The 25,601-nt window shown below is 28.0% G+C and overlaps 2 protein-coding genes across 6 annotated transcripts; both read left to right on the top strand.

Annotated features, from left to right (window-relative positions):
- Positions 1-844: 844 nt before the first annotated feature.
- Positions 845-6,471, top strand: LOC103575959 (elongation of very long chain fatty acids protein AAEL008004). The gene is made up of 4 exons (XM_008555967.2): positions 845-1,026; positions 3,088-3,339; positions 3,775-4,018; positions 4,092-6,471. The coding sequence occupies exons 2-4, from the start codon at positions 3,088-3,090 to the stop codon at positions 4,562-4,564; spliced, it is 969 nt and encodes a 322-aa protein (XP_008554189.1). The 5' UTR covers positions 845-1,026; the 3' UTR covers positions 4,565-6,471.
- Positions 6,472-11,019: 4,548 nt separating this feature from the next.
- On the top strand, positions 11,020-25,278 carry LOC103575960 (elongation of very long chain fatty acids protein AAEL008004). Of its 5 annotated transcripts, none has more exons than XM_014445190.2 (6): positions 11,020-11,094; positions 14,549-14,621; positions 17,202-17,392; positions 21,312-21,449; positions 21,701-21,943; positions 22,656-25,278. In XM_014445190.2, exons 2-6 carry the CDS (start codon positions 14,561-14,563, stop codon positions 23,001-23,003), a joined length of 981 nt encoding a protein of 326 aa, XP_014300676.1. In that variant the 5' UTR covers positions 11,020-11,094; positions 14,549-14,560; the 3' UTR covers positions 23,004-25,278. The 5 variants fall into 5 exon arrangements, with proteins under 5 accessions (XP_014300676.1, XP_014300674.1, XP_053595423.1 ...); XM_014445188.2 differs by lacking the exon at positions 11,020-11,094 and adding an exon at positions 12,131-12,418; XM_053739448.1 differs by lacking the exon at positions 11,020-11,094 and adding an exon at positions 12,134-12,414.
- Positions 25,279-25,601: the final 323 nt, after the last annotated feature.

Raw genomic sequence — 25,601 nt, forward strand, 5'->3', positions numbered from 1 at the left:
GTTGAAGCAACATCCAATGGGGTTTTATGATTTTGAGAGCCGATCTATCTTTGAATTAATCCAGTAAGTATGATGACTGATATCCGATTAAATCAGAATGAAAATTGTTTTCCAATTGTGTCCGATTGAAATTTCATCAGTGAATTCTGATTATTAGGGGAGTGTTATTTTAACACCGAAAATTTTAACACCTACACCGCCTGGTCTTACCCCGGTTTTTTTACAGTGTATATATATGACGAAAAAAAAATATTCATTATGAAATAATGTTTTTAACTTCCCGCCAAGAAAATCCACGATTTTCGAAACATTCGGGAAGTTATTGTTTTTTTGTTTTTTTTTTTTAACTTTTTTGCAAAAAACACCAACACCCAATTTTGTAGGTTTACTATATTTTTCATTACTGACAAATACTTTACTGATTCCAAGAATTTCGCAAATAAATAGTAAACATGATCGTACATATAGCATTAGCATAGAGCGCGCGAATCATAATTACAAGTAGGGCAGGAAAATCCAGAAAGATCTACGAATATCTCGAAGTATTTACCTGAGATAGAATGGCTGGAAACTTATGATATTCTTATTACATTTTTACGAAATAAACGACAAATTAAATGACTGTAAAAAAAATATCTTTATATAATTATCATTTAATTGAATGACATTAACAAAAAATAAAATAAAATATTTTATCTACGTAAAGATGAAATTATCTGTTGGTGGGGAATTACTGTGTAGCTACACTATATGCTTCACCTCGTCACGTTTCTCCCACTGAGGAGATATAAGGCTCTGTCTTAACTTTAATAAGTCAGTTGACTACTGTCCGTTGAATGTCAGACTAAAATTTGTTTATTTAATTTTTTTATTGAATGAATAATATTATCATTCTCTAAATATTTATTAGTTTTTAAATTTTACTTCAAAAATATTCATCCACAATATAATTGTGTAAAAATTATCCATTGTCACGGCATTAATTGCGATACAGTTGATATAGTTCGTTTAAGATTAGAAATAAAGGTAATTAATGAAATAAAAAACTCTATATATATATGTATATGTATATTCATATATAAGAACTTAAATAACATAGGAAAACTCATTATAACTTGGTAATGGCGTATTGTGAAGGTGATCATAGTATATATTTTTATAGAGAATCGAATACTCCGCCAAAAAGGAGTCTAATTATTTTATGATACATCCAATTTTTAAAAAGTTGTCAAAGGTCAAAGTCGAATTCATGGCAAATTAAATTACTTTGTGATTTTTTTGACGGAACTTCAAATCGAAATTCAAAAAAACTTTTAGTTACTTGCATTCAAAAGTCAATTCATTCAAGGAAAGCGTATTCCGGCTGATTTTAATTAATGACTATTGAATGCAAATAACTAAAGAACTTTTAAAAATTTCGGGAACTTTGTAGAAGCTAATTTGTTGGAAATAAAATGATCTACAAATAAGGTCTTATAAGATAAGTTTGATAGTTTTGCCAGCAATCGCAGATAAAACTAAATTTTATTATGAATTAAACTTTTGATTTTACGTAACTTTTGGAAAACTCGATGGATCATAAAATAATTAAACGCCTTTTTGATAGGCCGATTTCCTATAAAAATATATCCTAAGGTCATCTTTCAATATTAATATTAAGAGCTGAAATTTTAACGATCAATATTTTGGTATCCTTTGCTGAAATTTGGAGACTAATTTTGAAAAAAAAAAAAAAAAAAATAATTTATGGTTTTAACCAACTTAATATATATATGTATTTACGTATTTACTTTGCAAAATTATTTTCTTGATAACGAATCCACTTTGTCTTGTTTGTTTTATTTACAGCATTCTAGTTATACTGATACAATGTATATAATAAACTAGTGCAATTAACGATGATGATAACATTACTTCTATTTTACTTATGAATAACCTTGGAATGACACTTTCAACAATGTTAAAAGTAGTTTAGAACAAACATAGTAAATACCTATTGAAAGTACACTTGTTGCAGTTTTATTTCGGTTTTTACATTAATTTTATCTTTACTTTATTAAAATTTCTAAGTAAAACAATGTAATTTCATTTTTTAAGTAAAAAAGAATATATATATATAAATACTTCTTATATCGTATTCAAAATAGTTTTACGTATGACTATTTTAATATTGTAGAAACAAGTTTCCACTTTCCTTTCAGCTTCCGAAGATTGCAAAATCACGTGCTAAGTGAAGGAGAGAATGAATGAAAGAAAATCAGATATTAGTTAATCGGGTTTTAAAATAGTTACGCATTACGCGATAGCAATTCTGTAGACCTTCGTCATTGATCAACCTAGATTTAAAACCTTCTTGAAATTGACAAATAGTTTCTTGTTAAATGGTCTAACAATTTTTTGTGTTATGTACATTGGCCTTAGAATAAATTTTTTTTTGTTTTAGAGAATTTCATCGTATTTGACATTTAATTCTAGTGCCGTATATTTTCTTACATATACGGAGAGGAAATTATGGTAACAGTTACAATATATTATGGGAATGGTTCCCATACTGCATGGTAACCGGTTTTTTTTCAAATGTTGATTATAGGAACGGCACCCATATATATTATGGTAATCATTCCTATAATTATGGGTATAATTCCCATATGGTATCGGAATAGTTCCTATGGAATCATGGTAATCGTTACCATGTAACTATGATAATGGTTACCATAATATTATAGGAATAGTTACCATAATATATAGGGCTTATTCCCATATACACTTAGGAACCATTACAATGTGGTTATAGGATCGGTTACTATTTGCTTGTGGGAACTATTCCTATGAGTATGGTAATCATTACCATGATTCTTTCACAAGCGATATGGAAACTGTTACCATAATAATAAGAATTGTTCCCATACTTATGGAAACTTTTCCCTGAAAGTATGGGTCTATATTCCATAATCCCAAGAAATCATTACCATAACGGTATAGGATAATATTTCATAAACGTACGAGGGACAGTTACCATAATTTTCTCTCCGTGTACTATACTCCATATTTATTATAAAGTTTGAAGTATTTTTTACTTAATTACAGATGGTGGGGTGGTGGCAAACTTTATCGGAAAATTATCATGACTTAATGGATAAAAAGGGAGATCCACGAGTCAACGATTGGTTCATGATGAGTGGACCACTTCCTACACTTGTGATTTGTATTTCTTACGCTTATTTTGTTAAGGTTATTGGTCCGAAGTTTATGGAAAATCGAAAACCATTTTCTCTAAGACGAATTATGATAGTTTATAATTTATTTCAAGTAATATTTTCAGCTTGGCTCTTCTACGAGGTAATTAAAGACAATTTAAACTTTTTCTTGTAAAAAAAAATCGTTGAAAAAGTTTCGACTATTCTAAACTTCAACACGTGACACAACACCAAATTTACTCAAAAAAAATTTCGGAAACAATTTAAAAGCAGCTTTTATACTGATCATATTTTGCCCGGACCAAAATGATAAAATTCAGCTCTTTTATTAGAGCCCAAAAAAGTTTACAAAAGTGTCAAAAAACGTTCATTTATAGTATTAATTTTTCTTTGTATTTTTGAAAACTAGAAAATCATTTTAAAAAAGTTTATCACTGTATCACATTTTAAAGTTTAGAATAATCAAAAGTTTTTCAGACTTTTTTCAACGACTTCTTTTTACACTAGTTATATATTATGTTTATACTTGTTTGTAGTTGTTGAGTTATAACTAATTAACTTTCATAAATATTTTTAGGGACTAGCAAGTGGTTGGTGGAACGATTATTCATTCAGATGTCAGCCGGTTGATTATTCCCGAAATCCAAAAGCTCTGAGAATGGCAAGAGGCTGTTGGTGGTATTACATGTCTAAATTTACAGAATTTGCAGACACTATTTTCTTCGTACTTCGAAAAAAAAACAACCAAATTTCTACCCTGCATGTTATACACCATGGAATAATGCCCATGTCCACGTGGTTCGGTGTTAAGTTTACTCCAGGTAATTTTATTTTGTATTAACATTTTTTTACTGCAAGTGGTCAATCAATTTCTTAATAATATAAATGTATTAGGTGGTCATTCAACATTCTTTGGACTGCTCAACACATTCGTGCACATAGTTATGTACGGATACTATTTACTTGCTGCCCTTGGGCCTCGAATACAGCCATACTTATGGTGGAAAAAATATTTGACAGCTCTTCAAATGATACAGTTTGTTCTTGTAATGGTACACGCATTCCAGCTTCTATTTACTAAGTGCGATTATCCCAAGGCTTTTGTTTGGTGGATCGGACTGCATTCGATTCTCTTTTTTTACCTTTTTAAAACCTTTTATGTCCAAGCGTATACTAAGAAAATTTTAAAAGACATGCCTGCATCAATTAAAGAGGAAAAGACTGCACTAATGTACAATAACAATGCCCATAATTTGTTGACATCAAAAAAAGAAAACGGTATTATTTATTCTAACGAGTACAAATTAACTAATGACTTGACTATTGACAATAGCTTGAGAAATCGTGTTTTTATTAACAGTCATTAATGAATCAATTAAAATTACAAAACGTTTATCAGTGTGACTTGATACATTTGCAGTTCTATTGTATAAATTTTCTTTATTTTCTGGGACATTTCTCAACAATAGATATACATTATTTTTTTTTTTTCTTTTTTTAACTAGTTTCAGTTTCATTTGTTCTCTGTATCATAAGTGCAAAGTGCATACAAGTCACATATTTTATAATTAGGATATTCTTAATTACGGACCCAAAGAAGTTATTTATGATATTACGGAATAAAAATATCCATACTGTTTTCCTTTCTTGTAAGTTTTTAAGTGGAGGCGATAGAATATGACATTATTTTAATTGAGTCGGATCATCAATTAATAACTTAAGCCTTCATAGCAACCCTGATTAAGAAAAATGATTTAATCCATGCTGTGTATATTAGGGTAGGCCAAAAAAAATAAATAATTTTTTTTTCTTTAGTTTCCGTGAAAATATCATTCAAGATGATGAAAAAAAAATTCTGATAAAGCTTGAGCCTTTAATATTAATATTAAAATGTGTCGATTCGTGATTTTTTATTTCCCATTTGAATAATATGTAAAAAAAAAAAATTCTCAAGTTTGTAGTTTTATACCTCGGTAAAGGTCCATTGTACAAATAAACTCAGGATGTAATTTCGTAGGAAATTAAACTCTCTACAAAACAGGTGGCTTATCATTTTTTGATAAATCCACCTGCTCAAAAGTTATTAAAACTCGAAGTAAAGTTGGAGATCTTTTTACTTTTCCGGCGAAACTATCAGACTTTTCACAAAATGTTGTAAAATCTTTTTTGTTGACAATTTTATTTCCTACAAATTATTATTCGTAAAGTTTTTTTTAAATTTCGCATTGTTTTCTAGTTATTTTCATTTCAATGTCGAGCTCTTGAAATCGATCAGAACATTACTTTTTTAGGAGCTAAACATTGAAATGAAAATAATTAGAAAACAATGCGGAGTTTAAAAAAACTTCACTGATAATAATTTGTAAGGAATAAAATTGTCTAAAAAAAAGATCTTATGACATTTTGTGATAAGTCTAATAGTTTCGCTAGAAAAATAAAAAGATCTTGAAATTTACTGTAAATTTGAGTTCAAGCTCCAATAACTTTTGAACAGATTTATCAAAAAATGATAAGAGACTTTTTGTATAGAGCTTTTAATTTCTTACGAAAATGTATCCTGAGCTCATTTGTACATGGAACCATTGCCGAGGTATAAAATTGCAAACTTAATCATTTTTTTTTTCCCATGTTATTCAAATGGAAAATCAAAAATCACGAACCGGCACCTCTCAATATTAATATTAAGGGCTCAAACTTTATCAGATTTTTTTTTCCATCATCCTGAACGATATTTTCACAGTAACTGAAGAAAAAAAAAATTAGTTCTTTTTTTTAGCCCACCCTAATGTATATCTATGTATTAGTCGATTCAAATTTTCTTAAATCATTTCAAATAATTTTTCATGATCAGGGAACTGACGACTGAAAGAGAATACTGACATTTACTAAAAAAATCTAAGTTATATTTTACATGTAAGATGTTATTGAAATATATATACTTAGTTTAAAATTTTTTATTTTCATAAAAATAAATAGTTTTAATATTGTAATTAATAATTTATCTGTTGAATAATAAATAATACAACGACAAATTTTGTATAATTAAAAAATAAGTTTGTGTTATAACAATTTGAAAAAAGGCCATTGGTACACGGAAAATGAATTGTAGTAATGGCAACAACAACTGGAGTTCCATTTACCACAGGCTGTAGTATGACATGAGACAACTCCAAATTGTGGTTACATTTACTACAATATTGTAGTTAAACGTCAACTATCGAAAAAAATAAGATATGCCACAGCATGCGGTATTTGTAACTCCAATTGTAGTTCAATTTACTCGATATGCGGTTACGTAAAAATAAACGGTATATAACCTAAAATTTTTATAAATTATTTTTAAAAATCACTTATTGAGTTATTTGTATATACTAAAAATAGTAATTATTTACAAATAGGGTCCACCTATGCTGGGCCATGTTAAATTTTTTTTGATCAAATTGATCAATTTTTTTTTTTAATTGTTCATTGTTTTATGTACTTTAAAAAAAAAAATACATCAATATTATCAAAAAAGATAAAATAAAAATTTTATCCAAAAACATGAAAGCCAATTTTTTTTCCAACTTTTAAAGGCAAAAAAGCTATCGAAATCTTTATTTTTTTTCTCACGACATTTTTTATCATAAATGCGTCGTAAGAAGAAGCAAAATAAAAAAAATTAAAAATTGTTAATTTTTGGGTTTTAAAAAAGTCAGATGATTATTTATGAGACGCTTTAATAATTGAATATACACAACAGATTAACCTCAAAATGGCGAAATAGCGGGTAGTGCTCCTTCTGTAGTACTCTCAACTCCCGCCTGGAGTATTTGTTATTGCAGTGTGCAGTAGAATTAACTGCAAGATAGGAGTAAATTCAACTTATTAACTTAGTAAAATTTGTCGCATATTTAGTAACTTTTATCATTTATGTGGTATTTTTAACTACAAACAAATTTACTGCAACCTTGTAGTAAATGATTCTACATATTTTTTTCCGTGTAGGATAACAGGGTGAAAATTCCTTTTGAAAAGATTGTAATGATATTTTATCGATAAGTATTATAGAATATATTCAAATATTAAGGTCCTTGAAGTATAAGACCTTTTTTTGTCTTAAATGAATCTCGAAAAAAAGGAAAATAATAAAAAATATCTTCTGATTGCCAGAATGGAAAATAGATTTTTAAAAACAAAATTTTTTTTTAATTTCGACGGGTCAATATACCCCCCAAAAATAGCTTAGTGTAGGAGCGTCTAATAGACGGTGCCACTAACAAGACATCATCTATTGGCAGCTTAACCGGCGATTATGGCCAAGTGATCTGAGACGTAAGGCTTAGGCCTCTCGAACTTGAGGATGGGTGGTAGCCATCGAAATCTCGAAATTAGATTTCTAATTACGTTGTAAATATTTATGGGATTCGAATGTTGGCAATCTTCCGACAAAGTTCATCTTCTGTTTTTGGTTGGAAGCTAAAAAAATTGCTGCAATGATAATTAATTAATAAATTAATTGAAATCTAAAATTCGAAAATCCGTAAGTACGACTTAGCCTTAACCACTGACCGGGCTCGGGTTCGAATCCCAGTGGGGCCTAAAGAATTTTTCACCCACTGGGCGAGGTCTTTTCGGTTCTGAGATTCATTCCGTCACCGACCTTCGAATTCGATCTGGTTTAAATTAAATTTGATTTGATTTAAAAATTGAAAAAAAAAAAAATTTGAATTTGACTTATTATCTGGGATAATAGCACAGTTAAAATCAAATAAACTTAACATTATTTTATTAACACGCATGGATTTATGTAAACAGGAGCATTTTTCATTATAATAGATGTAGTATCAACAATTGAGACAAAAAATGAATAAATATTAATCAATAATTAAATAATTACAAAATATAATATTACAAGCCTTATTTTAATTTTTGTTGACACTTGCAGTCATATCTATCTCATAATAACATGAGGTAAAATTGCAGAAAACAAAAATTAATATTATTTTCAGTGTATACATATATATATATATTTTTTTTTTTTCCAAAAATTTTTACGCTCGTTACAACAACGTATGCTATTGAACATTTGAAGACTTTATTCAAAATTCTTCTCTTAATCGAAGAAATCTGGGCTTAGTTGAAGATATGCTGATTTTGTCTATTGTCGAAATTGTGTAAGTAAATTTTGATTTTCTTCTGGAAAGAAAATTATTCTTCAAATTAGATATGAATTTAATAATATAATAATTTTTATTGATTTCCTACTCGAGGAAGCATGGTTTCTACAAAAGTTAATTTTTTTCGCTGTGATAGAACTTGCATCAAAAAGTTAAAGAATTTCATTCTCCTACGTCACATAAATTTCTACTAATCGTTAAACAATAACAATTAAATGCATGATATTCAAATTATAATCATCGACACGAACGATAAATAAGGATGCATATTCAAACATTGTTAAAATTTATTCCGGAATATATTTTGTTGAAAAATATTTTTTTAATGAATGTGTACACTTTTGACCTCAGAATATATGCCACAATATGGTGAACAATGATAATCACTGAAAAAGTAACAAGTAATTTTTTTATCAATTTCTGTTTTTCACTCTCTTAAACTGAGTCAATGAATATTTACTAGTTGCTCGTAAATTTCGCTAATTCACTTTCAGAAAGCAATAGTTAACATTTTCCGATAGCACAAATTCAGATTGTTGGTGAAAAAATCATTTTAATGCTTCTAATGTTTTTAAAGCTTCTGAAGCCCTTAAAATAAAGAAGAAAAATTAAACTGAAGTGAAGCTCTACTAAAAAAAATTTATTGAAGGCGGTGGACCTACTGAAAGGTAGGAAAAAATTTTGAAAATTTTTTGACTTCTGATTTTTTATGATTACTAAAAAACTATCTGTGATAAACTTCCACTACTGGCATGTTGTCAAAAATTTATTTCGAGGATAGTCGAGGGCGTGTTAAAAATGTATATACCTTGGTTTTTAATTATATGACTTATAGATTTAAACTTTAGTGGTCGTGGGAGGGTCAACAATGAAAATAGTCCGGCTTTGTAACTATAAGACGTATACAGATTTCAACTAGGGACAATATTCTTTACACATGAAAATCCAACCGATACAAATGTTTTTCCGGAAATTAACTCCGAGGCGGGTAGCAGTGGGGTGAAAGATGAAAATACTCCCGCTTTTGACTGTAAGACAGACAAACTTAAACGTAGAAATAAATGTTTTATATACTTACAAGCATCGACCATTACTGGTATTTTGCTCAAAATTTACTTCGAAGTCGCAGGCGGATCAGAAATGAAAATACTTCTATTCCTTAACCGTAAGACTTATAGATTTAGCAAATTTAGAAAGAAAAATTTTAAGTTGGACTCAACCTGATGAAAAATGATTTTGTCTGATCATATATAATCATTTATACTCATATTTAATTAGATAAAATCGTTTTTCATCGGGAATATTAAATTTTATGAGGACCACCTTGACCAGTGATAGTGTTGTTCAACTAGAAAGGGCGCTCATTTACTGTTATTAGCCGCGCCAAATTAGCTGATTGAACCGAAGTAACGATCAATACTTGAGGAGTCATAGGGCCCGGTTACGTTATCCCTACTTTTTCAGCCATGGAAACTACAGTAGAGACTACTCTAGTTTCCATGCTTTCAGCCTCGAGTCAGTCGTCACACTGGACCTACGTTGACGATCCCGTCGGCCTGTATAGTAGGACTTTTACAGTTTTCTGCGATTAAATAATACTTAATAATATTATTATTTGACGGTAACGAGAATTTTGAAGGGTAGTCCCTTATAACACGAGTTGATCATGAAAAAGTGGGTCATTCATTAGTTTCCGACCAACTTGACGACAAGTTATCAACAACTTCAGCTTTTGCAACTTTTAGCTACAGTTACCGCCAACTTTCTCAGAAAGTTGGCGCCAGTATGGAGCCGCAACTTAATTTTCTTGAATGTTCTGCGCTGACAAAAAATTTCTGTTGAAAATTTTGATGTTTTTTGTCAAATACGAATTTTTTTTTCAATGTTTGAATTTTTGTTTTTATGTTTAATAATATTTCTTTATATTGTATAAGTGATTTCCACACTTTTCTTTAAATTAATATTTTATGATTCCCATAATGATATAAAAAATATTCCAATTGCTTATGGGAATCATTCCTATAATATTATGGGAATCGTTCCCATACTATTATAGGAACCATTCCTATAATGGTATGGGTAGCATTCCCATAATTATAAGAGCTGCTCCCACAATTTATGGTTGTAATTCCTTTACTGGTATAGAAAAGAATTTCACAAAATTATGGAAACCATCCCGATAATTTTCTTTCCGTGTAGCTTTTTTCAAACTAAGTGCTCGAAAATTAATTCACAAGAACGTTTTCGGGTTTAAGGAGCTCAAAAACAGCGGGGTTTTGGGCCTTCCCACCGGGCAACCGTTCTTCAGATTTTTCTATCAGAATCAATCAGATATTAGCCTGAGAAGTTCGGTAGCTTCGAAAAGAATTTATAAGATATTCATTTTGAAATTCAATTAAATATTTTTAATTAAATTATTGGGGGTCATCCGAGTTGTCTACATCTCAAATCAAAAGTTTGCAGTATATGATTCGTTGCTCTCCAGTTGCAAAGATGTAGTTAATATGAATAAACTATTATATATGCGATGTTATATAGTGAGAAATAGATAAATTACGTCAAGCACAAGCGACGTCATGAATTAGGTGGGAGATCTGAGTGTGAGAAGGGAGTACAAGTTGCATATTATAAACGAAAATCCTAAGCGTGCTGTGACAGTGACCATATTGTGCTGCAAGCCAAAAAGCATTAGTTGACCTACCTAGGGAGCAGATTTAAAAAATAGTTGCACAAAATAGGTGAATTAAATTTTTAACACATTGATTAATATTACTTAGTATTTTTCATTTTTTGAGAATAATTACTGTACAACCACTTTAATAATGAGTTATCATATAAAAATCCATAAACTTTAAGTCAACAATCAATGATCTAAAACATTAGTATTCTGTATTCCATTTAATCAAAATCGTTTCGACTTTCTCACAACATACTGATTAGAATTAGAATCAAAAGCCCACCATACAGGTGGTTATCTCAGTGTCACAGCAGAATAACATAAAATCCAAAGACAAAGTGAGTTTCGAAATCATATAGGGTAGCCCGGGAAAAAATGTTTTTATAAAATTTTATACAATTTCATAAAATTTTGTAAGATTTTATTAAATTTCAGAGCAAAATTTTATAAAAATTCATACAATTTTATAGAATTTTATAAAATTTTATAAAATTTTATCAAGTCAGATCTGAGTAAAGAACGTAATAAATAAATATAATTTTATAAAATTGTATAAAATATTATAAAATTTTATAAAATTTTATATAGTAAGATCTTAAAAGGGACGTAATAATTAGATAAAATTTTATATAATTGTATGAAATTTTATAAAATTGTATAAACTTTTATACAATTTCACAAAATTATATGAAATTTTATAAAGTAAGATCTTAGTGAGGAAAGTATTAGCTGTCTATTATGAGTTAATATTCAAAATTATTGAGCGACGTTTAAATAAAATTTTCATTTCAATAGTGTGATAAGTGTCTTTTTACACATTTTAAAAAGTAATAATATCACTGCGTCTTTTACAGGTTGTTTTATTTAAATTTTCAAGTGGGCAAAACTGTCTCTTAAGTGGGCAAAAACGGTACTTTTAGCCTAATTGCCGTTACAATTACGCGCACGAGTCTGCCAACAGTCGGTCACTCTGACTCATAGTAGATCCCCTTTATTCATACATATACTTTGTAGTTGGTGTATCAACAGCGCTGTTTTCACTCATCGCGTCAATAACTTGCACTAGGTATTTGGTATAATGTATAATCCTGTCGTGTTAAGAAAATAAGTGATACCGAAGACATCACAATCACACTACACTACTGTACTGTGTACTGAAATAGCGGTAAGCGGTTTCCGTGGTCATTGCTGTCTGTAACTCTCGACTTAGCTAGTCTTGTCGTTTCGTTATCGCTGACCACAAGTATCTTCGATTCTTGTCTATGTGTTCGGACAGGTGACAGTACGAGAGCACGTTTTAGTGGGGTCGAGCGAGAGCGGGTGTAGCCCAGCGTGTCTCGTTGAGAGTGAAAAGGAAATAAGGAAACAAATCAAAAATTAGGTGGGTGAGTCGTTTATCCGCGTCAATTTACAATTTTATATTTTACTATTCATTAATATACACATAATATAAATATATAATATATATTAGTATCATTTCATAAATTTTCTTCCAATACATTGTGATTTAAAGTGAATTGTGTTTTTTTTCTTGAATGTTATCCAATTGCCGCCAATGAAACAGTTTTATAAAATGTTTCATACTTTTACTACAGTTTTAAGTTACCTGCACGATACTAATTACATGTATGTATATATATATATCTATATATACAGATATATATAGATATATTAATGAGGTTAGGGCGTCCCTAAAAAACGATCGATTCCCTGTTAAGAAGTTTCGTGACCTGCGAGTTGTAGTATAAAAAATTACTAGTATTATCATTTGTATGAATCGTGTGTATTAATGTTTTTTTTTTATTTTTTTTGAAATTTTTTCTGCAACGAATTTTTTTTGTTCAGTGCAAAAATTGACGTTAAATAAATTTCTAACCTACATTCTATTATTAATTTGACTAAACTCGTTATCGGTTTTAAAAAATTGTATTTTACACATTAATTTTAATGCTTATCTATGATTATTACATAAAATTTGTCGTAAGTTATTTTTTTTTTTAAACTTATCTACGTTAATCGTAGCAGGTACAAAATGCCGGTTATCAGCGTTAGACAATTTTAAAGGTATATGAATATTTTTTCCTGTAGTTTTATTTACTTAATTTTTTTTCCTTTAATTACGCAAGTAGGTCAATCATTACATAGTTGTAAAAGTTTTATTTATGGGTATTAATTACAAGTAAAATAGTTTTATTAATAAGCTAGTATTTAAATCTTGTTTTTTTCATTTTTTAAACGATAGAAGTTAGCAGATTTGAATTTGAACGGTAAATTTTATATTTTATTTTATTTTCGTAGCTGTTTTTTAAAATAATTAAGCGGGTATTCACTGACAGTGGAATTTTTCGTACGATTTAATTTTTGAAATTGATAGTAAAATTTTAAAAAATATTTTATTTCACTATCTGTAATTTCTATTAAAAAAATAAATAATTGAATCGGTCTTCTAAACCGTCATTCGATCATAACTTTCTCTTGAATAATTAGTACAAATTTGAAGCGTCATCTAAAGTATACACAGTATATATATATATTTATATACACACCTTATTTTTATTATTGTAATAAACGCAGAATTTAAATTGATGTTATAATTAATTTATAAATTAATTTTCAGTCTTTCGATAACTGAGTAGATAACGATTAAGAATATTTCGATTCTCATTAAAGCCAATGAATTTTTTAACCATTTGAATATTATCTATTTGAAAATTTTTAATCAACCGGACAATCATCAAAACAATTATAAGAATAATAATAATGTTAGCGAAAAAAAACAACAAAGTAAAGTTTTATCAGCAAGGACGTACCCATCGCGACTTGGTACAAGACTTGCAATTATCGAAATTACGTTTAAACCGATAGATAAAATATATATGTTTTTTTTTTCCTGATTTTTTCGTTATAAATTTATTTAAACTGAGTAGGATTTCATAACTTCCGAGTTAAGCCCAATGAGACGAGGAAGAACGTGCGGAATCCGGTTCCACTCGCACTGGGATCATCGTGGCGTCATGGCATTTCTCTTACAGTAAACATCGATTTACCGATTATTCTTGACTTATGTAAAAGCCTCCCGGCAAGCTTTACTCGAGTAGATCCAAGTCACCACGGAAGAAAAAGAGCGAAAGAGGAAAAGTGAAAAAGAGAGGAATCCGGCGACAGCATACGAGAAAGTTACTAAATGCCTGTCTCTTTACTAGTTCGCACTTAAGGCGATATTCTTACACAGTTGTCTTTAAAACCTATACTAGCTGTAATGAATTACGTACATATGACTAGATTAATTAATATTTACCAGTGAGTTAACTACGATGACAACAACGGAAAACCCCCATCTCGATGGACACTAAATTAACATATAATTATTTTTAAAATAACTAATAATTATCGTTGGCAGTATTTACGTTTAAAAACGTATATAATATTGTTATGCAGTAAATAATATATTTATTTGAGAGTTAAAAAAAATAATTAAGTGCAATTGTTTATTTTATTTTTTTTTTTTTTTTCAGAAAATAGGAAAAATGACGACGGTAATTGCAAACTTGGTGCATGGCTACAGAGATGTTATCGACAATAGGTCTGGTAAGTATTGATTTCAATAATTTATTTATTAGATCTTCAAGTAATTCATATATGAAATTAGTTTCATTGTATCAAGTATTTAAAATTGAGTATTTCCTTTTTATATTTGTATTTCTCATGGTTTAGTATTTGAGAGATAGAAATGACGGTGATGAAATTTTATTATCGTCAAAAAAAATTTTAAATTTCTAATAATTTGAATGTCTCATATATTTATATATTTATGTGGGCAATAAGAATTTCCCATTGTAAATTTCACTTTATTAGTCATGAAACATTTAATCATAGAATTACAACATTCCAGTGATAAATTTATAAATAATTATGTTTTTAAATTTGTTACGTTTGAAAATTTTACGTTAAAAAAAATCTAGTATATTTACATAGTCAGTTTATTTTATTTTTAGATAAAATATCTATAATTATGAATATATATAGTCTCATAGATTTTAACTATCATGAATTTATGAAGTATATAAATTAAAATTTTTATCATAACTATTATATAAAATGTGAAAAATAGTATATATTTATATATATGGATAATGAAAATTTTCGATTGTAAATTAAATGTACTTGAAGATCAGAACGTTTTTTAAATAACGAAAAAAAAAAATGGGAAAGTAACAAATCTGCCCTGTCATGACAAAACGACGTATCTCAAAAATTATAGTTTCGAGAGAAAATAACGTTTAAAGTTTTAACAAAATTTGAGTACAATTTAACAGAAAAATTAATTTCTGTTATGACAAAAGGTTGTAACTCGAGATATATTTTTTGTATCGTAAGAAACTAATGCTTATTTTGATAAATAGATGAAATTGTTATGATAAAACGCTATAACTCGGAGAATTAAATTTTGAAGTGACGATACAGTAAAAAAGATACGTTTTTTTCATTTCTTTTATACGCACATTTGATCAATATTATTGGCATAATTAATTAAATTAGCAAAATTTTGATGATACCCTATTATTAAGTGACACTAAATAAACCTTTTTAGTTCTGTTACGACAAAACAGCGTATCTCGAGATACATCGTTTAGTCATAACAGGGCAGAAATCTGGCTCTGTTTCTGAAATTTTTCGCATGTAGATGTTGGCATGTAGGCCAAAAATTTTAAGTCCCCAAGAACTACCCCTTAAGTAGTCGAATTACATAAATTTTTTTTATTTTCGTTGCGTGAAAAACGTTCCGATCTTTAGATATATTAAATTTCACTTTATCAATTAGGAAATATTCAATCGTAGAATTTCAATATTACATTGATAAATTAATAAAAAATTATATTTTTAAATTTATTGTTTGAAAATTTTTAGACGAAATCTAGCATATTTTTTGTAGACTAAATATCATCTATAATTATAAATATATCAGGTTTTATAGGTTTTATTTATTAATAATTTATTAAATATATAAATTAATAGAATTTCTATCAAAAAGTTATAAATATAGTTTATAAAAGGGTAAAAAATAATATATATATATATATATATATGGAAAATCAAAATTTCCAATTATAAATTTCACTTTAGTAGTCATGAAACATTTAATCACCGAATTACAACATTTCAGTGATAAATTTATAAATAATTATATTTGAAACTTTTAAATATAAAAAAATCTAGTATATTTTCACAATCAATTTATTTTGTCTATAGACTAAATCTCATCTATAATTATGAATATATCGGGTTCCTTAGATTTTTATTACTAATAATTTATCAAATATATTAATTAACAAAATTTCCATTCTAAAGTTATTATAAATATGGTTTTTATAAGGGTGAAAAATAATATATATATATATAATTTATAAAAGAATTAAGAATCAATCACGCTGGAAAATACATTGTAAAAAATCACGCATCGTGAAAGTGGCACAGTTTGATTGGGGAAGAACGAAAGAGAAAAAGAGCACGATTAACGAATGTTAAATTGAATGAAACGCTTGCACGCATTACGTTTGACCATGTCATGTCGCATCATTACAATTGTGGGTCATTCATTTTGACGATCAAAAAAAAAGAATATCGTTAATTTTAAAGTTAACTTCAGCACATAAATTATTCCTTTCAATAATTAGTACATATATTAAAATAGTCTCAAACGTATCTTCAAAATATTGTTATTATTAAATAACCTTATTAAATTCTATTTGTGTGGACAAGTGACTATTTATATATATATCATAAGCTATGAAATCTTGGAAACAAAAAATGAGCCGACTTTTCATTATTTGTGAAAACGTAATATGATCGTTAATTTAATTCAAAATAATCGAATACTGAATTTATGTAGGAAAAAATAACACGCGTGGTAGCGGATGTTTGTGACCTAGTTATTAATAATTATTAATTGAAATATATAAACGTCTAGCATTTCATATTAATTTATTAATGACAAGAATTAATATAAAATGGTGGGCATAAAAATGCACCAGTTTAGATGATCTGAGATAAAATTTTTCATTTAGATCAGTCTATAAATAATCGTAAAACGCCTAATGTATATCTCGTACTTCATGTATTGGAATCTTTATTATAATTACGAATTGAATTATTATAATTATATTTTAGATCCTAGGGTTAAAGACTGGCCAATGATGAGTAGTCCACTTCCGACAATGGCAATTTGTCTATTTTACGCTTACTTTTCTAAGGTTTTGGGACCCAAACTAATGGAAAATCGGAAACCCTTTGACTTACGAAGAATCCTAATTGTTTATAATTTTATTCAAACGATATTTTCTACATGGATTTTTTATGAGGTGAGTTCTAAATCTATCACGCTTAGATATATTACTACTATTTAAATGAATGACCTCAGTGACACATTTGACGTTTATAGTGATTGCATCTAGTACACGTTTAGTATGTTGTGTCTCGTATCATTACAGTTATGTTTGAGTATTTTGTCGGACAAATTTTTAGAGGTCAATGTTATCCATTTTGTAATAATTTTAGAAACATATGCTTGAGTATCGCAATCAATGAAATTTTTATTTTTTAACTCTATTATAAATAAAGAATTTTAAAAAAATAATATCGGAATGTGAGTTTTAGTCTGATTTTTGAGTTGATAACAATTAATTTTTTTATAACATATTTTCTGATCTATTTGATTAGAAAAATAATTTTTGAAATAATTAAGAGTTCCGGCACCCGATCAGAGAACTAGTACCCGATCACTCGTGTATTTGTTTACTAAATATAGATATACAAATACATGGAGTGATCGAGTACTAGTTCCCTGATCGGGTATTACATTGATAGAAGGATTTATTTGAGAGTAAAAAACTAGATTTATTAAAACTCTTGTGAGAAGCTTCTTTGAGACAAATAAATATTTATTAATAGTTAACAAATAATTCTTTGGCGAATATTATCGATAGATGGCTGCATAAAATCATATGTAGTTGTATATATTAGCATCAGACTAACTGGATAGTAGTAAGCGTTGCCACACGACCATATTTTATATAAAATATAAAAATTATTTTAAATAATTGTTTGTTAATTATTTAATAAAAATAATTTTTTTGTTATAATATATTCTTCATCTCTCCACTTTAAATAATTTTTTAAAAATATTGTTATTATTTATATTATGAGAGAATTAGGTTATATCTTCAAATACTTTAAATTGCGTCAAATGAATTAATTATAAAATATTAATAAATCATTTATTATACATTAATAAATATTTTTTTGGTGCAAGGAAATACACTCTAACAAATAATTTGTTGACTGTTAATAAATATTTATTTGAGCCTGTTCATTAATAAACCATTTGTTAAATATTAACAAATCTTATTAAATTCAAAGAAATCCTTTTATCAGTGTAGATCTTTTATTTTATTGCAAAAATAAAAATTTAGATTTACCGAAACCCGGATTTTAAATTTGGTGACAGTAGACACTACCTCTCTGCTTCGCGTTCGAAGTGTGCATTTTCACAAATAACAAATTTTTGTAATTTTTATTCACTAATCTGATTATCTTAAATTTAAATAAGATCTCCTTAGTGAACTCTTGCGATTACAAAAAAAAAATTTCTATTAAACTCAAAGCTTGAAAAAATAATAAAGATCGAAATGTTTTTCGCGCACCGTAAAAAAAAATTGGAAAGTAAATTTCTACTGGATCTAGATTTCTAAAATGTTTCGCATAGATGCTGGTATGTCAGCCGAAAATCTTAGGCCATCCCACTTCCGGAACTACCCCTCAAACAGTTGAATTACATAAATATTTTATTTTCGTTGCGCGAAAAGCGTTCCGATCTTCAGGTAAATCAAATGCAGTAAGAAGTTTCATAGCCAGCCCACTAATCGTTTTTTAGATTTTTATCTAGGCGATAAATTACAAGTCTATTATCGATAAAAAATAAAAAATGTTTTTTAATTACTGTCTCATTAGTAATTGAGCATGAAGAATAGTCTCTAGCGATAGGAATAATACAAGTAAAACAAATATATTATACAACAATCTGAATACTTTTTCTCTATTATTTTACACAAATATGTTAGCGGTTACTCATTCAGTGTTTTAAAATGTCGATGAAATAGTTGATAAATTTTCCATAATTTGTTACATAGTTCTGTAATTTTATAGAGTTCAGAAATAATGAACATGTTGATAAAAATATTGTTGAGTATAATTGTGGATATAATCGTGTGATAAAGATAATTGAACCAGTAAAAAATTTTTTATATCGTAACGAACAAGGTGTATATCGCTTGAGTTGCTTATATTTCACGCGACAGTAGATTATATGAGAAAATGACGCGCTGATGCAGAACATGCAAGAGTCTTTCAAAGGAAGTATGTACATAATCACTCACTGTCATTATAATAACTAAGTACATAAAACGACAGCCAATAAATGGCTAGTACAAAGAAAATCCATCTAAATTAATGTAAATGCGCAGCATCTTCGAGAATCCTCTGAATATTTGGAACTTCTCTTGGACTTTGTTTCCGAATGATATAACTGCTATTTAATCATGTTTAGAAGAAAATTATAATTTAAAATACTTACCAAGAAATATTAACAATCTATTTATTTACTTATTTTTTCTTTATTCTTGTCATCTCTTCAGTACGTGGAATTTTTTTATTTTTTAAATTTAAACAATAGTTTTTCAATCGTATGTACAATATTTAGTATTGTCTTTATTGATTCTGCGTAAAATGTTATCGTACTATTCATTAATATTAAGTAAAAAAGTAAAAAAATCATTACAACCGATGACTCAATCATAAAATAAATGTAAATGATAATATACTCTGAAATTAAATGCAATACATGATGTCGCAAAGTAAATCGTTCAGGTATGAACAGTTATGCTCGCAATAGAGCTTTGAAAATTAAAAATAACCTTGACATGTAATACATTTAGCTTGTTATAACAATCTCACAATAAAAAAATGATATTTTTGCTCCGCAGTAATTATGCGACATAGGCCAATAACCACGTCGAGGTCATAGTTATATATTTACATGATTCCAATAAATTATTATGGTCAACTGTTGTCATGTACTTTGATACGCGCGTTAGAATTGTTAATTAATTCACTCACGTCAAATCACGTCTATACTTTTTTAATTATACTAAAATGGGTTAAATTGCATACTAGTACAAAGATAATTTATTAAAGAATAATTTCGACCCGGTATTGAGTCAATTTATTATTTTAATCCAAAATACCAGTGTTGTTAGATGTTACATGTGAATTTTCGGAACCATGATAACTTTAGAAAGATACAATAAATTGGCCTAATTTTTTTTTAGTACCTTTGTATCTTTTGTTACAAGAACTCTGTGGAAAATTACTATCTAAATTCTTTTTGTTTAATTGTAATTAATAAAAAACTTAAAACCGATAATTGATGAAAAATTTAGCTGCCATTTTTTATTTTTATTTTTTTTTCTTCCAACTACTGGCAGCAGCACTAGTGTGACAGTAGGGTTAAAAAATAAAAAGTGACATCTACGAAAAAAAGGTGGGATGTTTAAAAAAATTTTCAAATAATAAAAACGAGAAACCTGCAGTCACTGCCTAAATATTGCTACTAAATTTTTTAAATATGCAGAAAAATAATTTTCGCGTCAATGAATCCTTTTTTTTCTGTGTACGCTCTTTTGGCTTTGAGAAATTCCCGAAAACCAGAAGGGAGTATATAAATATGTCATTTTGAAATTAGCAACGCGATAAAAATAATATAGCTATATTCAGTGACACTCAGTCATATTTAGTAACAGATTAATTAAAATTAAAATAATAATTTATTTAAAAAAATAAATACGATCGTATTTTTTCCCGCGTAATTTAAATGTAATTCAAATGATATAGATAAATCTATTTATCTCAATACTTGGAAATAAGAAAGGGCTTAAACTATGAAAAGGCACAAATTCAAGTTAAGACCTTTCTATCGATACCAAATTTAATAACATCAACTAATTCTATCATATAAATATGGTGGGAACAAAATTTTCCTTATTCTCTTAATAATATAGAATAGATGAAACTAAAAAACTGAAATTGAAAATAAAAAATAAAATTAATAAGTTAAAAGTTAAATAATAATATAATCAAAGTAAAATATTAGTAATTATCATGAGCGATTGAGGTTTTTGCACTTGAGGACTTTCCAAAATTTTTTCTTGTTTCTTTCTTTTTCAGTATTTAATGAGTGGATGGGCGAGAGGTTACAGTTTTAGATGCCAACCAGTAGATTATACGAATAATCCTATGGCTCTTAGGATGGTAAACGTTTGCTGGTGGTACTACTTCAGCAAATTTACCGAATTTTTTGATACGGTAATATATTTTGATACAGAAAAATTTTTCTTTGTTAATTGAGTGATAACTTTTCTTACTTTTTTTTCAAGATCACTTATCCCTGATTAAACAAAACGATTAACTCAATGATGAATGTATATCGAATGTATATATAGTAGTAAAATTGAATCGTTTTGAATCGTTTCATGTAATCAGAGATTGTACTAAAAAAAATTAAGATTCAATTTTGGGTTGAAAGTTTGAATTATCAAAATATTTTTTATTTACAGTTATTTTTTATTCTGAGAAAGAAAAATCAACAAGTCTCAACTCTTCATGTAATTCATCACGGTGTGATGCCTTTTTCAGTGTGGATGGGATTAAAGTTTGCGCCGGGTGGTCACAGCACCTTCTTTGCTCTTTTGAATGCTTTCGTTCATATAGTAATGTACTTTTATTACATGATAGCAGCTATGGGCCCCGAATATCAAAAATATATTTGGTGGAAGAAGTATTTAACTACTTTCCAAATGGTGAGACAAGAAATATATGTATATATTACGGTGGCTCAAAAAAATTTTGATTTATTTTTTTTACTACTCACCAAGATTCAGCTCAAAATTAAGAATTTTGAAAATCTCACCAACTCGATACAAAATAGAGTGTCTTTTTTAAAGTTTTTTGCTTGTTACAGTAAACTTTAATATATAAAAAGTAAATGATCTGAAAATTTAACCTTAAAATATGAATTTTAATAGAACGCGCAAGAAATCTAAAATTTTTTGAATTTTTAAAAATTCATATTTCGAGCTGACAGCAGAGTTAGAGCTTAGTAAAGAAGCAAATCAGTAGAGTTATAAATATTTCTCTTGAGTAGAGATTTTGTGAGTAGACATCTAATACTTTCGCTTCCTAGGGCCTCAGACCCTCGACATCTTGAAAACTCGATGTTCTAAAATCGAAGTAAAATCGTCAATTTTCATAGGGAAATTAAAGTATCAAAAATTTTTCGAGCCACTTTAATTTATATTTAAGTAAGAGACTCAGTACCCGATCACTCATGTATTTTTATATTTATATTTCCTAAATTTTACTAAAAATCGATATTTAATTTTACTAAATATAGATACTAAATATACAAATTCATGGAGTAATCGACTGCTAGTTCCCTGATCGGATACTAAGCCTTTTATCTTATCAATAATCGAAATTATTAATAATAATAATTAAAAAATTTATTAATAGGTTCAATTTATTCTAATAATGAGTCACCAATTCCAATTGCTCTTCATTGAATGTGACTATCCACGCAGTTTTATGATCTGGATTGGACTGCATGGGGTTTTGTTTCTTGGTCTTTTTTCTGACTTCTATAAAACCAAATATACCTCGACTAATCATAAAACAAAACAAAATAATACAAATAATGGCACCTGTATGCCGGTTTTAGACGACAATGAATACAAGATACAGCAGAATGGAAATTCCATATACACAACAACCATTTATAAAAAAGGATACAACAATTCTTACACCAATGGCACCAATAACGGCTACGCTGCCAATAATAACACTGAGAAAAAACTTGCTTAGGTTTGGCTTACAAGTGTCATAATTTCGATAAAAAAAAATATTTTTTTTTGGCGATTACAAATAATGTAAAGCCGTTTGTTTATTTTATTTACTTGAACTGTTGGTGTCCACGATAAAATCGTGTCAATATCGACGCACATATTAATTTGTTGCGTGTCTGTTGCCTTGAACAGGCTCTAAAAACTATAGTTTTTATTATTTTGTGTCTTGTAAAACAGAGTGTACATGATATGAGTAAATGCGCGAATGATGAACAAGTGAATGAATGATAGTGTGTTAGTTTTGATATGTTGTACAGTTTATTCATGAAAAGCGTAAATGCAAGAATAATAATTTTCAAAATTAAGAATAGTATTTATACGATATAAATAAATGTTCTGTTTCAGAATAATTAATAATTTACTAAATAATTAACGAAGAAAGTCAGACTATGGTCAACGTTGTTGTCACTTGTGAATTATTTAAAACGAAACGTTCCGACTTAAAAAACGTCTCCCTGGCGGGTCTGAATTACGGTAATTTAACTTATTTGCCGTAATTTACCGCAAAATACGGCACATTTACCACAATTTACAGTAGTATACGGAATTTGACAGTCAACTACGGCAAATTTTGCCGCAATTTACGGCAATGTACGACAATTTACATTAATCTATGGTATTTACAGTAAATTGTGGCATTAATAAGGTAAATTTGCCGCAATTCGCGGTAATTAACGACAATTAACAGTGTTTTTACTGTAATTTACGACATTTTACAGCAATTGCCACTAATATACGGTATGATGCGGTGATTTACGGTATTTCTACGGCAAATATGCCGCTATTTACGGGAATTTACCCTAATTCATTTAAAATACCGTAAATTACGATATTTCTACGGCAAATATGCCGCAATTTGCGGTAATTAACAACAATTTACAGTGTTTTTGCAGTAAATTTGTCGGTATTTACTGTAATTTACGACATTTTACGGCAATTGCCAGTAATTTACGATATAATACGGTGAGTTACGGTATTTCTACGACAAATCCGCCGCAATTTACGACCTTCTATGGTATTTTACAGTGAAATACGGCAGTTTACCGTAGTTTACGGAATTTTTACCGTAAACACAATGTTTTTTTATTATTTTTTACAGTTTCAACAGTGCAATATTTTACTTTACGGTTAAATACCGCATTCTTACGGTAAATTATCGTTATCTTACTGCAAATTTACGGTCAAACTATCGCACTTTCACCGTAAAATACTGCAATTTTACAGTAAATTACAGTAATTTACATAATTCGGATCCGTTAGGGATAAATATGGAATAACGTATCCATGACATGGATTTATAAAATTACTTAAATGCAAATCATTAACTCCATTAACTTCAAAAGGTAAATAAATGAATAGTAAATAAAATAAAATGAGTTATCTACAAGTCAACGTAGTGATCAAAACAATTTCATAAAAACGCACAAACACGAGAGGTTAGATAGAGAAAAATAAAATAAAATATATAAGAAAATAATGCGGTGTCTATCCAATTTATTGTTATTAAATATTTATATTATATTCCAATGTGTTCAGAGCTTCGATATTTAAACCTGACTATTAAACAAAAACGTAATTTAACAATAAAGTAAAGTTTTTTAAATATTTCTAACAGTTATGTTCATATTAATCGTGTAATTTATATTACTAGTAAAAACAACAGTAACTTTTTTTTAACTGACTTCGAAATAAATTTCTATTAATAGGTTCCATTTAGAGAATCTTTTGTGAATGTAACTGATAAAAACACTGTCCAAGGTGTTGCCTGCGTTTTTTTTCCACCAGCTATCGAATCACAAATTTTTTATATATTGAATCGAACTTTGTATGATATTATTTAGCAAGTATTTAAAAAAAATTTTTAACTTGATTTTTGGACTTGTCTACTGACTGCTAAACTAATTGATTATTAATCTCACGACTAAGAGGCTGTTATTTTTAAAGCCTTTTACTGCTAATAACTTTTTTCGCGACAATTTTCAACTATACCGTAATTATTCTTTTATTGTTATATGATAAAAAAAAATGTCTATACATTAATTTTATAAATAAAGTATTCAGAAATATTAAAGTAAACCGGAAAAAAATGTTTTGTGAATAAGAATTGAAGTTTCAAATATTTACGATACTGAATCTAGCGGACGTCTAATAATTTTTGGATTTTTTAAAAAATGATAAATTATAAACAAAAATTATTTTAAAAAATTGCACATGTGGTTTTTTTAATTTTCTACATGTAAATATTTTTAGTTTTTTTTTTTTTTTTTTTTTTTTTTTTAATTGACGTTGAAAAAAAATTCAAAAATTGATAGCCTGTTAATTTCAGCAGCATATAATAATTTTTGATTTTTTTTAATAGCAATAAATTATAAAAAAAAAAATATTTGAAAAAATTGCACCTATAGTTTTTTGATTTCCTAAAAGTGCATATTTTTAGTTTTTTATTTTTGTAATTAATTTGACGAAAAAAAAAAAAAATCCTAAAATTAATAGTTGTCTGTTAACTTCAGGATCGTAATATTTTCATTCTTATAAACAAAGTTCACAATTGCTAATA

The sequence above is a fragment of the Microplitis demolitor genome, chromosome 5 (assembly GCF_026212275.2).
Source record: "Microplitis demolitor isolate Queensland-Clemson2020A chromosome 5, iyMicDemo2.1a, whole genome shotgun sequence".
Taxonomy (NCBI): Eukaryota; Metazoa; Arthropoda; class Insecta; order Hymenoptera; family Braconidae; genus Microplitis; species Microplitis demolitor.

Excerpts from the sequence above, each read along its gene's own strand:
- LOC103575960 (XM_014445190.2), top strand. The coding sequence starts at position 14,561 with ATGACGACGGTAATTGCAAACTTGGTGCATGGCTACAGAGATGTTATC. Across the intron at positions 21,450-21,700 it reads TTACCGAATTTTTTGATACG|TTATTTTTTATTCTGAGAAA; the intron begins GTAATATATTTT and ends TTTTATTTACAG. Across the intron at positions 21,944-22,655 it reads ATTTAACTACTTTCCAAATG|GTTCAATTTATTCTAATAAT; the intron begins GTGAGACAAGAA and ends ATTTATTAATAG.
- LOC103575959 (XM_008555967.2), top strand. The coding sequence starts at position 3,088 with ATGGTGGGGTGGTGGCAAACTTTATCGGAAAATTATCATGACTTAATG. Across the intron at positions 3,340-3,774 it reads CAGCTTGGCTCTTCTACGAG|GGACTAGCAAGTGGTTGGTG; the intron begins GTAATTAAAGAC and ends AAATATTTTTAG. Across the intron at positions 4,019-4,091 it reads CGGTGTTAAGTTTACTCCAG|GTGGTCATTCAACATTCTTT; the intron begins GTAATTTTATTT and ends TAAATGTATTAG.